The sequence below is a fragment of the Trichoplusia ni genome, chromosome 7 (assembly GCF_003590095.1).
Source record: "Trichoplusia ni isolate ovarian cell line Hi5 chromosome 7, tn1, whole genome shotgun sequence".
Taxonomy (NCBI): Eukaryota; Metazoa; Arthropoda; class Insecta; order Lepidoptera; family Noctuidae; genus Trichoplusia; species Trichoplusia ni.
In genome coordinates, this window is record NC_039484.1 from 1728604 (window position 1) to 1740201 (window position 11598).

The window sequence follows — 11598 nt, forward strand, 5'->3', positions numbered from 1 at the left end:
GTCAAAATGTGTTTCTATTTATTTAAGTGTAATCCGATTGTCATTGTTGAATATTCATATATCACCTTTCAAAGAGTCATAAAATTAATTTTCGTTATTACGTTTGGAATCTAAGCTTAATGAAAATGCAATTAAATAGTATTCATTTATTGATACGTTTTTAGAACTCTTAAAGAATATACTCTCTTCAAGGGAACAAGAAGTTGGCAGGATTGTAATCGTATATGCACTTCGCGGTCCAGTAAGAAACTTCACACACGTCTTTGTATTTTTTAGCTGAAAAACATATTTAGTACAAAGTATATGAATGTGACAATTCAGTAATTATCCCCGAGAATTCAGTAATTATCGAGATAAATTATAATGCGATCATACTAAACTTCTATTAAAAATATTTGTAAAAGCAACGAAAAATTTAATGATTAACAAATTTTTTAGTCTTATATTGAATGATTAACTTGCAAGACGTGGAGCTCGTAGCTAAGCAATAACTGCATAAGTGGATCGATCACAGGTTAAGCTACGCTTGACGCCGTTGGAGATGGGTGACCATCTTTGTCGTAACGAGTTCCTCCGTGTTTCGGAAGACACGTTAAATTTTGAGTCTCGGATGACCAGTCAAACTAAGGGGAATCGCGTTGCCTATGTAGCTGGGTGATCGACCTGATGATGATTAAATTCTACTGAAAATTCTCTTACCGACTCCTCGACAGCTTTCTATAGCCTCTTTCACTGGAGCTTTTATTTCTGATGGGAATATCATTTCTACTTGCTTTATCATCATGTCGTAATTAACTGTGTTTCCTTTTATCTAGAAAAATGGACTAGGAATTATAATATTGCAATGTTTCCGCAAAATTTCAGTCTTATGACCGAAAGGGATTGAATAGTTGGAAAAAAAAGTAAAAGAGTATGATTTCCTCTTTGAGAGAAGATTTTACCGACAATCGAAACATATTAAAATAAGGAACACATTAATGTAAATTGAAAAAATTGTTAGGATATCCCTAAAAAATTTACATATATATTTATCAAGAACAACTGATATCTACTGACTTCTTATACTTACAGTTTGTCCCATTTTATAGACGCAAGCTATGTAACACATAACATTTCTTTCTTCAATGAATTTTCCCTTGCTTATATCACCTACTTGCTCTGCAAATAATACAATTCAATTATAACACGTTACAAAAACTACAAACCTACCAAAAAAATGTCTCGTCAAACAGTATTTGAATTTCTTCATCTAATGCAATACTTATGAGCAGTACTTTAGATGGGATACCAAATAATAAGGTTTTGTAGTAGCATACCTAAGGATATACAAGATTTCAACTAAAAATACACACCTTCAGATACATTATTCTTCGGCATACAAGTTTTCTTGATCATTTTCCCAGAATTTTTAATTTGTTCTCTTGTCATCTGAAACCACATTTTAGTTAGAAATCATTCTTAAAATAATACAAACTAAATTTAAACAATCACTTACCGCATCGACGTATGATCTGTCTATTACAATAAACAAAAGACAGGTGAAGAGAAAAACTTTAGTAAAGTTCAACATTTCTGTTCAAACGAACTCCAAGTTGCAACAATGATAACAAATCTTCTCGAAGTTGATTTATAAGCAGTACAAAGTGTTTAATTGCTACCCAAAGTGTCACTTGTCAAGCTTAACTTTAGTATTTAACTTGACAGGTTCAAATAGACAGCAACTAGGTAAATAAACAGTCCCACGAATAAAACTAGCATTAGTATTCCGATTCGACACAGACTTTTATACACATCCATTGGGGTAATAAAATAATGAATTCAAATTATTTATACATTTATTAATCTGCAATACATCATGCTCATCATCATTATTGTAAACTATTTAATCATTAAGCGAAAATAAAGTTTGGTGGATCCTTTTCATACAAACACTTCACTGCATAAAATACTCCCTCGCACTTGTCTTCGTATTTTTCCTCTGAAACATGAATAAAATATAATTATTATCAATTCCTTAATACTGTTCCAGACTAAGAGTACAGACTTGGATGACTTGTAATTGTCGTATAGTGTGGAGATAAAAATGTTAATTGAACGACTAATTATGCCGGTTGGCTACGATTGTACTTACGAATATCTTTGCATGCAAAAACAGCCTTTTTAACAGGCTCACGAATGTCCGGTGGGTACAAAATATCTATTTGTTTCAAAATAGAATTCAGGTCGAGCCTATCATTCTTCATCTGAAAATAAACACAAACCATTATTAACAATGTACTGACTTACATTTTTGCGATCGTATCGGAGATTGTTCTGGGCCCCAATTCTGCTATTTACAACGGCCGATGAATGATTGAAATTTCGCTTAAAATGTCAATATTCGTATTCTCTTAAACATCTTTCTATACAATAATAGGAAATTCGGTGCAGGACGGTATACTCAAGGTCAATACAATTAACTTCCAATTATTGTATTGGCAAAATACTTAAGAGAATAGGAATAATTGCAAATTTAATCCAGTTGCCATTCATTCATCGGCCATTGTAAAATAGCCGAATCGGGGCCCAGCAGATTTGGCGCAGACTTGTTTTGTGAATGCCTTATTGTAGAAATTGGTGGTTTAGTATCTATCATAATGAGTAAAGTACTAACCACTTGAAAGTTTTTGTAGACACAGGAGATGTAACACATAACATTGTGATTTTCAACGAAAACGCCTTGCTCTATTCTGCCCACTTGTTCTGCAATAAAATTGGATTGGATTACTAAACGAACACATCATTAAATCGATGCATAATTAAGCAATTCTACAAATTAAAATAATCTAAATATAATATCATAACAAAAAGAGAAACGTCAGATTATTTTAATTTTAATAATAATAAGGGGTCCGTTTCTGAAAGTCTATTATAAAGCTTGTTGGAATAACAATTGATTACGTTTTAAACTGGTTGACTCGAGACCAGCAATAAGCCATATGTCTTGTAATAAGGGTTTTCTCTAGCTGAACATGTATTTTTAAATAATTTTAGGAACTGAGAATAAAAATAACAATACGAACAGACCTTCAGTTACCGAGTGCTTCGGCATGCATTGATTCTTTACTACCCCCATTGTCTTCTTTAGTTGTTGTCGGGTCATCTAAAAATTAAACAGAACTCAGAATAATATAATTACACATTTCATTAAAGTTATGTACCCATACTTAGACTTGGAAAATAAAATCCTGAAAGACCGAGGATAAGATGGGCAGACGAAATCTATACTAATATAAAACTGAAGAGTTTGTTTGCTTGTAAAATATAGCCAGAATATGAGAGATATACGTGAAGAGCGAGGGACAAGAGATAAAGGAGAATAGCATAACCAAAAGAAGACCTATCACCAGCAGTGAGTTATTCAAAGCTGACGATGGTGATGATGATGTTATAAAAAATAATATGTGGACAAGATTTAACAGTTGTTTATCACTCATGTAAAAACGCCTCAGCGACGCGGCGGCTAACCACTAAGCTATTGTGCAAATAACACACATTTTTTCTTGCGTAACAATTGCTTATTAACCCACCATTCTAAAACCCTACATTTTTAATGCAATGTAAAATAACACGTGCTCAGATCATTTTTGCATCTGTCTTCTTTGATAATACTGACAGTCATTTAATTATATAACTAAGTATGTAAACTATTTACCATTTTGTAAAACCTGAAGTAGTCATGTGCTCCCACATTCCCTTGTTCCTTAATTTAAAGGGAACATAGTATTAAAAGGAAACAGGTCTTAAATAGAGATGCTTTGAAAAAAGGGAAGCAAACAATCAATTATGTATATCAAATGGATTAAAAAAAGGTTTCTAAAGTACTGTCTTCCAAAACACCTAAAATTTTCAATACAATATATTTACTTTATTATTACTTACCCCATGTGTGACATCAATGCTTATAGAAATCAAAGATATCACCACAAATACCCACTTCATTATCTAATTCTTATTTTCGAAACACAACTCCGACTGTAAATCCCGAAACAAAACTGAAAATATGATTCAACAAATCTTTGAATTTATGGCCGAAAATCCGAAACCAAAGGTATATTTAAGTTTGGAGACTATAAATTACGTTTTAGGTAACTGCTGGTTGCCTAAACGTTTTTGATAGTTAATAAAATGGTTTGAATCCGGAGGTAATTTTATTAAACAGGTAATTTGATAAATAGTATTTGGATAAGTTCAATTAAGGTTTTTTTGTTATGAGACGAGTTGAATTATGAGATTAAATAGTTATGTAAGGGTGATATTTTTAGACTTTTTAGAAGTATGTCAGTGTAATAGGCGTTTACATAAGCAAGTTATGTAATAAATGCTATTCAAAGATCTTTAAAATTGAAAAAAAACAACAAAATCATAATTGCTATAGACATTAGCCATATGGCGAAGTTGAAGTGAATAATATGTAATTCTTGGTATTATGATATTAAAAAGCGATACATTTTTTGCATAATATTTAATAACAGAATGCAATGTAATTTTTAAGGAAATACAAAATTCTCGGCGTCATAGTCGTACATGCATTTAGCGGTCCAGTACGATGCTTCACACAAGTCTTTGTATTTCTTGGCTGAAAAAAAAACAATATAAATTCATAGTTAATTGCTTTCAATTGTATTCTTGTATTTTAACACTGCGAATCATAATAAAAGGCTGTAGATTTTCATTTTCTTCAATATTTAAAATGAATGATGTAATTACTTTAATTCATCTGGTAAAGTGAGGGGTGTGAGTATTAATTAAGGCCTTCCAATCGCACATATTTCATTTGCCGAAAGAAAGCGAAGGATTTAAACGAGAAATTGATGAAACAAGAACTACCATGTATATTCCTTCTCCTTTTTTCTTTTCCTCTACATTACAGACATTTAGTTTATTTACATATTCCTAAATAGAAAGCGAAACTATGTATCTGAAAACAGCCACGCAAAAGCAACGAGGACGCAATTAATTTCGGTTCTATCATGTACGTGCATGTCTTTCTCATAGTTTCATAGAACTGAAAACATTATAATTCCGGCAATGATTACCCCGAAATAAGCATTATTCGGCGATTCAACGGCACAAGGTCACAGCGACTGTAATTTGTGTATCTGCCTGTATTTATCTACAACCTTCTGCTAATAATGTTCAGCCATTTGTTACACACAACGTTAATATATGTTTGTTATTGTTTTCTGTATTTTAACAAAGTAGCTAAAGAATATTTCTCATCTTTATCATTTGAAATCAAAGAGTTTCGATTATAGACTCACTCACGCAATTCGACTACACCAGTGGTTAACGAACCTGACTGCTATACTAGAGGTCATGGGTTTGATACCCACTCTGTTTGTGTGATGATCACGATCCTTTGTGCTGTATTTGTATATTTATAATTTAGATAGTGCATAACCATTCCTTAATTTCAGACTGGTGAAGATTCACAGTTGTACTATATTAATTGTTAAAGGAAATAGGTAATATATTACAATAGGAAAATTGATTTTAGACTATAAGATCATATATCATCGCAAAATCACCTAATTCTACGTAAGTAAAGACAATAAGTCCACTACAATGACGTTTTATTGGTTTAAATAACAACATATACAATTTACCCACGTATAATGATAACACTAAGTATTTTATGAAATAAACCTAGGAGTCCATTTAAGGTAAATTTATCAGGCGAAGCAGACTACCACTCAAAGCAGGCTTGCCATCATAAAACTAGACAGACACACACAGGGACAAAAAGTAAGGACATCAAAATAGAGTCATTAGCGATGCCGAAACTAGATACCTATTCATCACGTATTGTTTGGTTTGTTTGCTTCACAAATATGACCAAAATAAAGTAATTAGCAAAAACAGCAAAACTATGTCGACATTTTTACACACTATGCTAATACTATTTAAGAACATTCTACAAAAGAATATTTTAATAAACTTTGGGCCTACCACCAGCTCTTAAACTATTGCAATAGGGTATTCGACTAATCAACATCTAATAAACATATCCTTTGAAAATAACAGGAAGAAAAATAAAATAGGAGCTCTATAACGAATAGATAGATTCTTTTATCCAACAACGGGGCAGAACAGCATAATAACATAGGTACGGGTCAGATGATCGTTACTCACGAGTAGTTAAAAATAATAACACCTAGTGATTGTATCAGAGCTACAAAATATATACATTCTAAACTACTGCGCAGTTTTTCCCCTTATTTTTTGAAGTTATACTTATTTTCGCGCGTTGGAGAAAAAATATGGAAGTGAATTTTTATGATGCGCTTCACGCTAATCGTGAAGTTATTTCTAGGTGGCATGAAAATCGTTCCAGTCGTATATACGCTAATAAAACCTTTTCTCTTTAAATAAAATATTTTTCATTAAATTTCATATTTATCGTTAACCACTACTGCATTTTACTATTTTTTTTCTCCATACGCCAAAGGAATATAACTTCTAACGCGTGTTCAGAGGTACACAAACTATTTGTTTTTTAGACATCTTTCGACTTACTGATGTCTTTGCAGTGTGCGGCGGCTGCTTTGACCGCAGTCCTCATCTCAGCTGGAAACATGACGTCTACTTGCTTGATCACAGCCTCATAACTCAACTTATTGTTCTTGACCTGAAAATATTTCATTTGGATATACCTGATATATATTTTAAAGTCAAAGGCATTCTCAGAATAAAATTAAATGCAAAAAAAAGAGATCTGTGTATAGCTTACAATAGCAATAATACAATAAAATATACAAATAAAAAAGTCATTAAACTATCAAATGAGGTCACAGACTCATGTTTGGTAACCTTTTTTATCTTTTCTCTATTTAAAAATCGGATCCTTCTTTTTGGAATCGAATTAAGTTCCATAATTTTTATTCTTCCTGCATACAATTTACATGTTACCTTAGAGAACATTTAATAATTAAAAAAAAAACGAATTAAATAATAAAATTCAATGACAGCAATTGCACTCTGAGCTCAGATTTATTGTGAGATATTTTTGATGCTGTAGATGCTTACTTTTGAAGGTTTTAATCTTTAAAAAACATCAGCTAGTCATTACTATGATCCTTGCATGACTTATATCTCTGCATCTATTACTAAACATTCGACAAGATTATTAAAGTGCGAATACCGACATTTTCTCACCGCCAGCTGTTCCATGGCAACGGTTTTGGCGTCTTTTCTCCATTGTCATCTGGCTGTTAATGCAGTCATAATATATTTATAACAATACACTACGAGTGAATAAAATGCTTACCACTTGTGTCATAGTATAAACACAGGCAATGTAGCACATGACGTTACGACTCTCGATAAATTTTCCCTTTTCAATATCTCCGACTTCCTCTGAAATAACATAGTTTATGATTATTCTGGACATTGATCTTATTTCTCAAGATCTCTGCCTGTTTAAAGAGGTAATATGAACGTCACAACGTATTTTTTTTCTAAGAGTTATTTTTCGTGGCCACCGCAACGTCTTTTAAAATGAAAAGGAAAGCTAGACAACTCTATTCTTAAGGAAACTTTTCTAAGCTTACCTTCAGTCACATCATTTTTCGGCATACACGATTTTTTCATGAGCTTCCCAGAGTTCTTAAGCTGTTGTCTTGTCATCTACACAAAAACAAAAAAAATATGCCTAGTTCTAATTCGAATGCTATAATTAGCTAAAGACAAATTTGTATATATTCTCTTACCCCATGACAGATCCCAAAAAATAAATAAAAAGTCCAAAGAACATAACACAAGGTTCGAATGTTAACGATATTCATGATGACGTCTACTCCAGCAAAGTATTGTAAAAAATATCACTTAGTAGTATTTATAGAAGGCGTTTTTCTACTTAGCAAACATGAATGATTGATTGTAGGGAATCTTACATTTAGACAATAAAATAACTTGTTATTTGGTCCTCGTCAGCTGAAATGATTCATAATGATGTCCTAATAGATGGTCATTGGATATAAACGCTTTGAATAATACTTACATGAATACTAGTGATGTACGTCGTGGGTTAGAAATATCAGAGAAAGACTTTGGTTAAATTGTGGGTCCCGGCTGTTTTTGGTACATCTTTGATAGTCGTTACAGATAGTCAGAAGCTTGAAAAGTCTGACAACCAGTCTAACCAAGGGGTATCGTGTTGCCCAGGTAACTGGGTTGAGGAGGTCAGATATGCAGTCGCTCTTTGTAAAACACTGGTACTTAGCTGAAACCGGTTAGACTGGTAGCCGACCCCAACATAGTTGGAAAAAGGCTAAGACGATGATGATCAGAGATAGACTTTGGCAATGTAGAGCATAACCCGAATCAGGTACTTAATTTTTTGATTGGCTAGGGAAGTAGGTGAGTGAAATAAATTTGGTCATGTTACTAGGAAAAACTCTCAAAGTAATAACTTCAATATTTTATGTCTCCTTGCATAAATAAATTGAATAAATTGATAAAACCTCTTTCTTTAGACGTTGAACTTAATACTACCTGTATCATTTCTGGTTGAGACTAAAATTCCTTCAGTTTTCCTTTGTAATGTTATTGCACTCGCGGAAGAGACGCTCTCTTTGCTCTCTACGCCATGTTGTAGTCTGTCACGCTTCCACAATTACAATTCTTACTTCGAGAGGTAGGAACTTCTGGGCTACCAAGGAGTTCCAAGAATAACTTAATAACTAAATTGTAATCTCAGTCAGATTAACAAGAGTGCACCATAAAATAATTAATGACACGTGTCTGTCAAACTGTGGCTTTAGAACAAGGAAGCCTATAACTAGCAATTAATGATCACTGAACTTGTTATTATAAAACACTATCAATAATGTGACCATGATTTATAACTCTCCACTGAGACTATTTCTTTTGATTCCCTATTGGGATAAATTATACTAGATAAAATTGTAATACTGAAAAATCTTAACTGTTTAACTATGCATACGTAAGCAGCACTAACTATTTTTCAATTATGTAACAAATATTCAATAGTTCTTAAGATTTTCACACAAATTATTCTATAAGTAAAAACCAATAAGTCTTAATTAACTAAATATGAAGATTAATTAATTTGAGTGATGCTTGTTTCTTTTAAAAGGCTCAACGTTTAGGAATACATTGACCACAGATGGTTCTTGCTCCAAATTATAACACTACACTATCACTGCTTTTGTCTTCCTTAATTAAACTTTACTTAAATAAGTTCTGGCAAGGGCAAGGTAAAGAAGGCAGAAAAGTAAACAGTATATGATTGACAATGAAATTTCTCTTAACAATGTATTTTATGGACAACCTTACTATCACAGTTAAAGATCATAGCACAATTAAACAATCACGGCCCTCATAAATAGCTGTCAGTCAGGATCAAGGTTTTCATTAAATTAGTGGCGATGACATCGACCTTATAGTGGGCACTCCTGAAAGAAAATTGAAAATGTTTTTCTTAGGCATTGTGAAGTTTTTGTTACTCGTTGTTACGTGTGAAGCTGTGAGTCTATTTTAAAATAAGCAATTGTTTGTTCAAATAAATGTCTCGAATGTTTTCTTTACTTTTTTGCTGAAGAAAGTGGTACAAATTAATTAACTGATACAATAATACCTACTTTCTAAAAGTTTGAATAGTTTACATAAGGAAGCCAGCATGAATTTCGATACATACTATGTTGATACAATGTAGATCATAGAATCATAGAATTTTAGTTAATTGAATTAGTAATGCCATTGATATTTTTCTAAGTACGGGCTTTTTCGTTTTAGATGACCATGAAACAAATCAGGAACACGGGCAAAATGATGAGGAAATCGTGTCAGCCTAAAAACAATGTCGCAGACGGTAAGAATAAGAATGATTGAACTTCACTTTTCAACTTTTGCAATATAATTTATTAATAGCCCATTTATTAATTGTAAAAAAATACACATAGTATTTACTTTTTTTCAATGTAACTTACAATGAAGTTATTTGATTTAGAAAAAATCGACCCACTTGCTGACGGGGTCTTCATAGAGGAAAAGGAAGTCAAGTGCTACATGGCCTGTATTATGAAGATGGCTAATACGGTTCGTAAAATATACTTATAGATACGATATTCATATTTTAACTAAGGGCTTTCTTCCTGCCACTTAATCTTATGCGGGGGGCACACTAACGAGAAATGCTATTAATTATCACGATTATGGACGTCAAGCGTAGGTGTAGCGACAACGTTGGCTGCTAGTATAGCTCCAGCAAAAACTAATACATTGCTATGTGTGGAAGAAAGAACGGTCTAAGCTACGTTGTGCTCCTCTTGCTTACATAGTTGTAACGTTTTAGATCAAAGATGTGGTAGGCCCCCAGAATTGATTTTAAAGATGACGCACTTTCTACCTGTTTATTACGTTCCTACAAAATTTTTAACTCTACAAACTAGTAGTCCTACAAACTCAATGTATCATGCAGTCCTTATTAAATTTATAAAGCACCTCGATTTTTTTAAAGAATTTATTTTATTACTTTTCCTATAGATTAAAAACGGCAAACTAAACTACGAAGCAGCCATGAAGCAGGCTGACCTTCTGTTACCTGATGAAATAAAGGAGAGTGCAAAGGAAGCCATCACAGCCTGCAGAAAAGTTGGTATGTAGAAATATATTTGTCTATCAGTTTGATTAATTATTGCTGTAGTAGGCAGGAGAATAAAATTAGCTTACACCAAATATTTTGCATGAATTTTCGAATAAGTTATTTGCCCACACGCAATATTGTGCCTATTTTAAAATAACCCCTTAGGTTTCACTATAAAATAATTAGGTAATTTTCTGAAATGATCTTAAATATTGTTGTAAAAAACCCCTTGACTTTGAAGTTCTTCTTTTAATTTCTAGCGGACTCTGAAAAGGACATCTGCGAAGCCTCATTTAAAACTACAAAATGCATCTACAATGAAAATCCGAGCATTTTTTACTTTCCATAACTTTAATTTTCTTTTGGTTCGTATTAAATTTATAGTCAAAAATGTATCGTATTTACTTCTGTGTTCGTCATAATCAAAAGTTTATATTCCAAGTAGGCCGTTTTTCAGGCAATTTTAAAATACAATAATATTTTATTACTTCGGAACCGACATGACACTCCACAGAAGATGTTATCACCGTGGATCACACTTTTCTACAAGAGAATCGAAACGTCGCGCACAATTGGTTCGACGTGATGACTTATACCATTCGGTTGCTCCATTATTATTTAATTATTATCTAAAAAAAATTTAAGTCTTTCTAGAAGATTAAGAGAAGCTTCAAACAGAAGAGACGAAAAGAGGAGGAGGTTAGAGTCACAAAGGAGACTTTCTGCTCCTTTTTGCCCTGGTATAAGCAGGACTATGTAACTACATACTGTACCTGTATCCTGTTACTTATTTAAGAAAACATTACAATCGCAATGTTAATAGTTGTACAAGTTTTCAAAGAACAAAAAACTCGACATCCTATCATAAAGATTGTTCTCGATTGTCTACACAAACAAGTATTCAAGATTTCTTTCTGATCTCGGAAATCTATTATCTGATGTGAACGTGA

At 32.6% G+C, this 11598-nt stretch overlaps 3 protein-coding genes across 4 annotated transcripts in view; 1 reads left to right on the top strand and 2 right to left on the bottom strand.

Annotated features, from left to right (window-relative positions):
- LOC113496108 (general odorant-binding protein 72-like) overlaps positions 1 to 11217 on the top strand; it is a 42055-nt gene extending 30838 nt beyond the window's left edge. Inside the window, exons 1-5 of one of the 2 annotated variants that reach the window (XM_026875225.1) lie at positions 8779 to 9529; positions 9799 to 9874; positions 10013 to 10101; positions 10549 to 10660; positions 10909 to 11217. In XM_026875225.1, the coding sequence (XP_026731026.1) occupies positions 9476 to 9529; positions 9799 to 9874; positions 10013 to 10101; positions 10549 to 10660; positions 10909 to 10997 (420 nt within the window). In that variant the 5' untranslated portion in view covers positions 8779 to 9475 and the 3' untranslated portion in view covers positions 10998 to 11217. Of the gene's footprint in view, positions 1 to 8778; positions 9530 to 9798; positions 9875 to 10012; positions 10102 to 10548; positions 10661 to 10908 lie in introns of those variants that run through there. The other variant, XM_026875224.1, reaches the window with a different exon arrangement.
- Positions 97 to 4007, bottom strand: LOC113495867. Its single transcript, XM_026874863.1, has 10 exons — positions 3922 to 4007; positions 3067 to 3142; positions 2654 to 2742; positions 2132 to 2243; positions 1901 to 1978; positions 1496 to 1572; positions 1353 to 1428; positions 1070 to 1158; positions 700 to 811; positions 97 to 276 (listed from the first exon to the last, which is right to left on the bottom strand). The coding sequence occupies exons 1-10, from the start codon at positions 3979 to 3981 to the stop codon at positions 188 to 190; spliced, it is 858 nt and encodes a 285-aa protein (XP_026730664.1). The 5' UTR covers positions 3982 to 4007; the 3' UTR covers positions 97 to 187.
- LOC113496107 (general odorant-binding protein 19a-like) lies at positions 4486 to 8106 on the bottom strand. Its single transcript, XM_026875223.1, has 4 exons — positions 7593 to 8106; positions 7310 to 7398; positions 6559 to 6670; positions 4486 to 4618 (listed from the first exon to the last, which is right to left on the bottom strand). The coding sequence occupies exons 1-4, from the start codon at positions 7666 to 7668 to the stop codon at positions 4530 to 4532; spliced, it is 366 nt and encodes a 121-aa protein (XP_026731024.1). The 5' UTR covers positions 7669 to 8106; the 3' UTR covers positions 4486 to 4529.
- Positions 11218 to 11598: the final 381 nt, after the last annotated feature.

What these genes read in the sequence shown, in the direction of transcription:
- LOC113495867 (XM_026874863.1), bottom strand. Translation starts at nt 3,981, where the DNA reads ATGAAGTGGGTATTTGTGGTGATATCTTTGATTTCTATAAGCATTGAT. An exon ending in GAAGAATAATGTATCTGAAG is followed by an intron (nt 1,159 to 1,352) that starts GTGTGTATTTTT and finishes TATTATTTGCAG; the next exon opens with AGCAAGTAGGTGATATAAGC. An exon ending in TCTATAAAATGGGACAAACT is followed by an intron (nt 812 to 1,069) that starts GTAAGTATAAGA and finishes CCATTTTTCTAG; the next exon opens with ATAAAAGGAAACACAGTTAA.
- LOC113496107 (XM_026875223.1), bottom strand. Translation starts at nt 7,668, where the DNA reads ATGACAAGACAACAGCTTAAGAACTCTGGGAAGCTCATGAAAAAATCG. An exon ending in GAAAAATGATGTGACTGAAG is followed by an intron (nt 7,399 to 7,592) that starts GTAAGCTTAGAA and finishes ATGTTATTTCAG; the next exon opens with AGGAAGTCGGAGATATTGAA. An exon ending in CGCACACTGCAAAGACATCA is followed by an intron (nt 4,619 to 6,558) that starts GTAAGTCGAAAG and finishes TTTTTTTTTCAG; the next exon opens with CCAAGAAATACAAAGACTTG.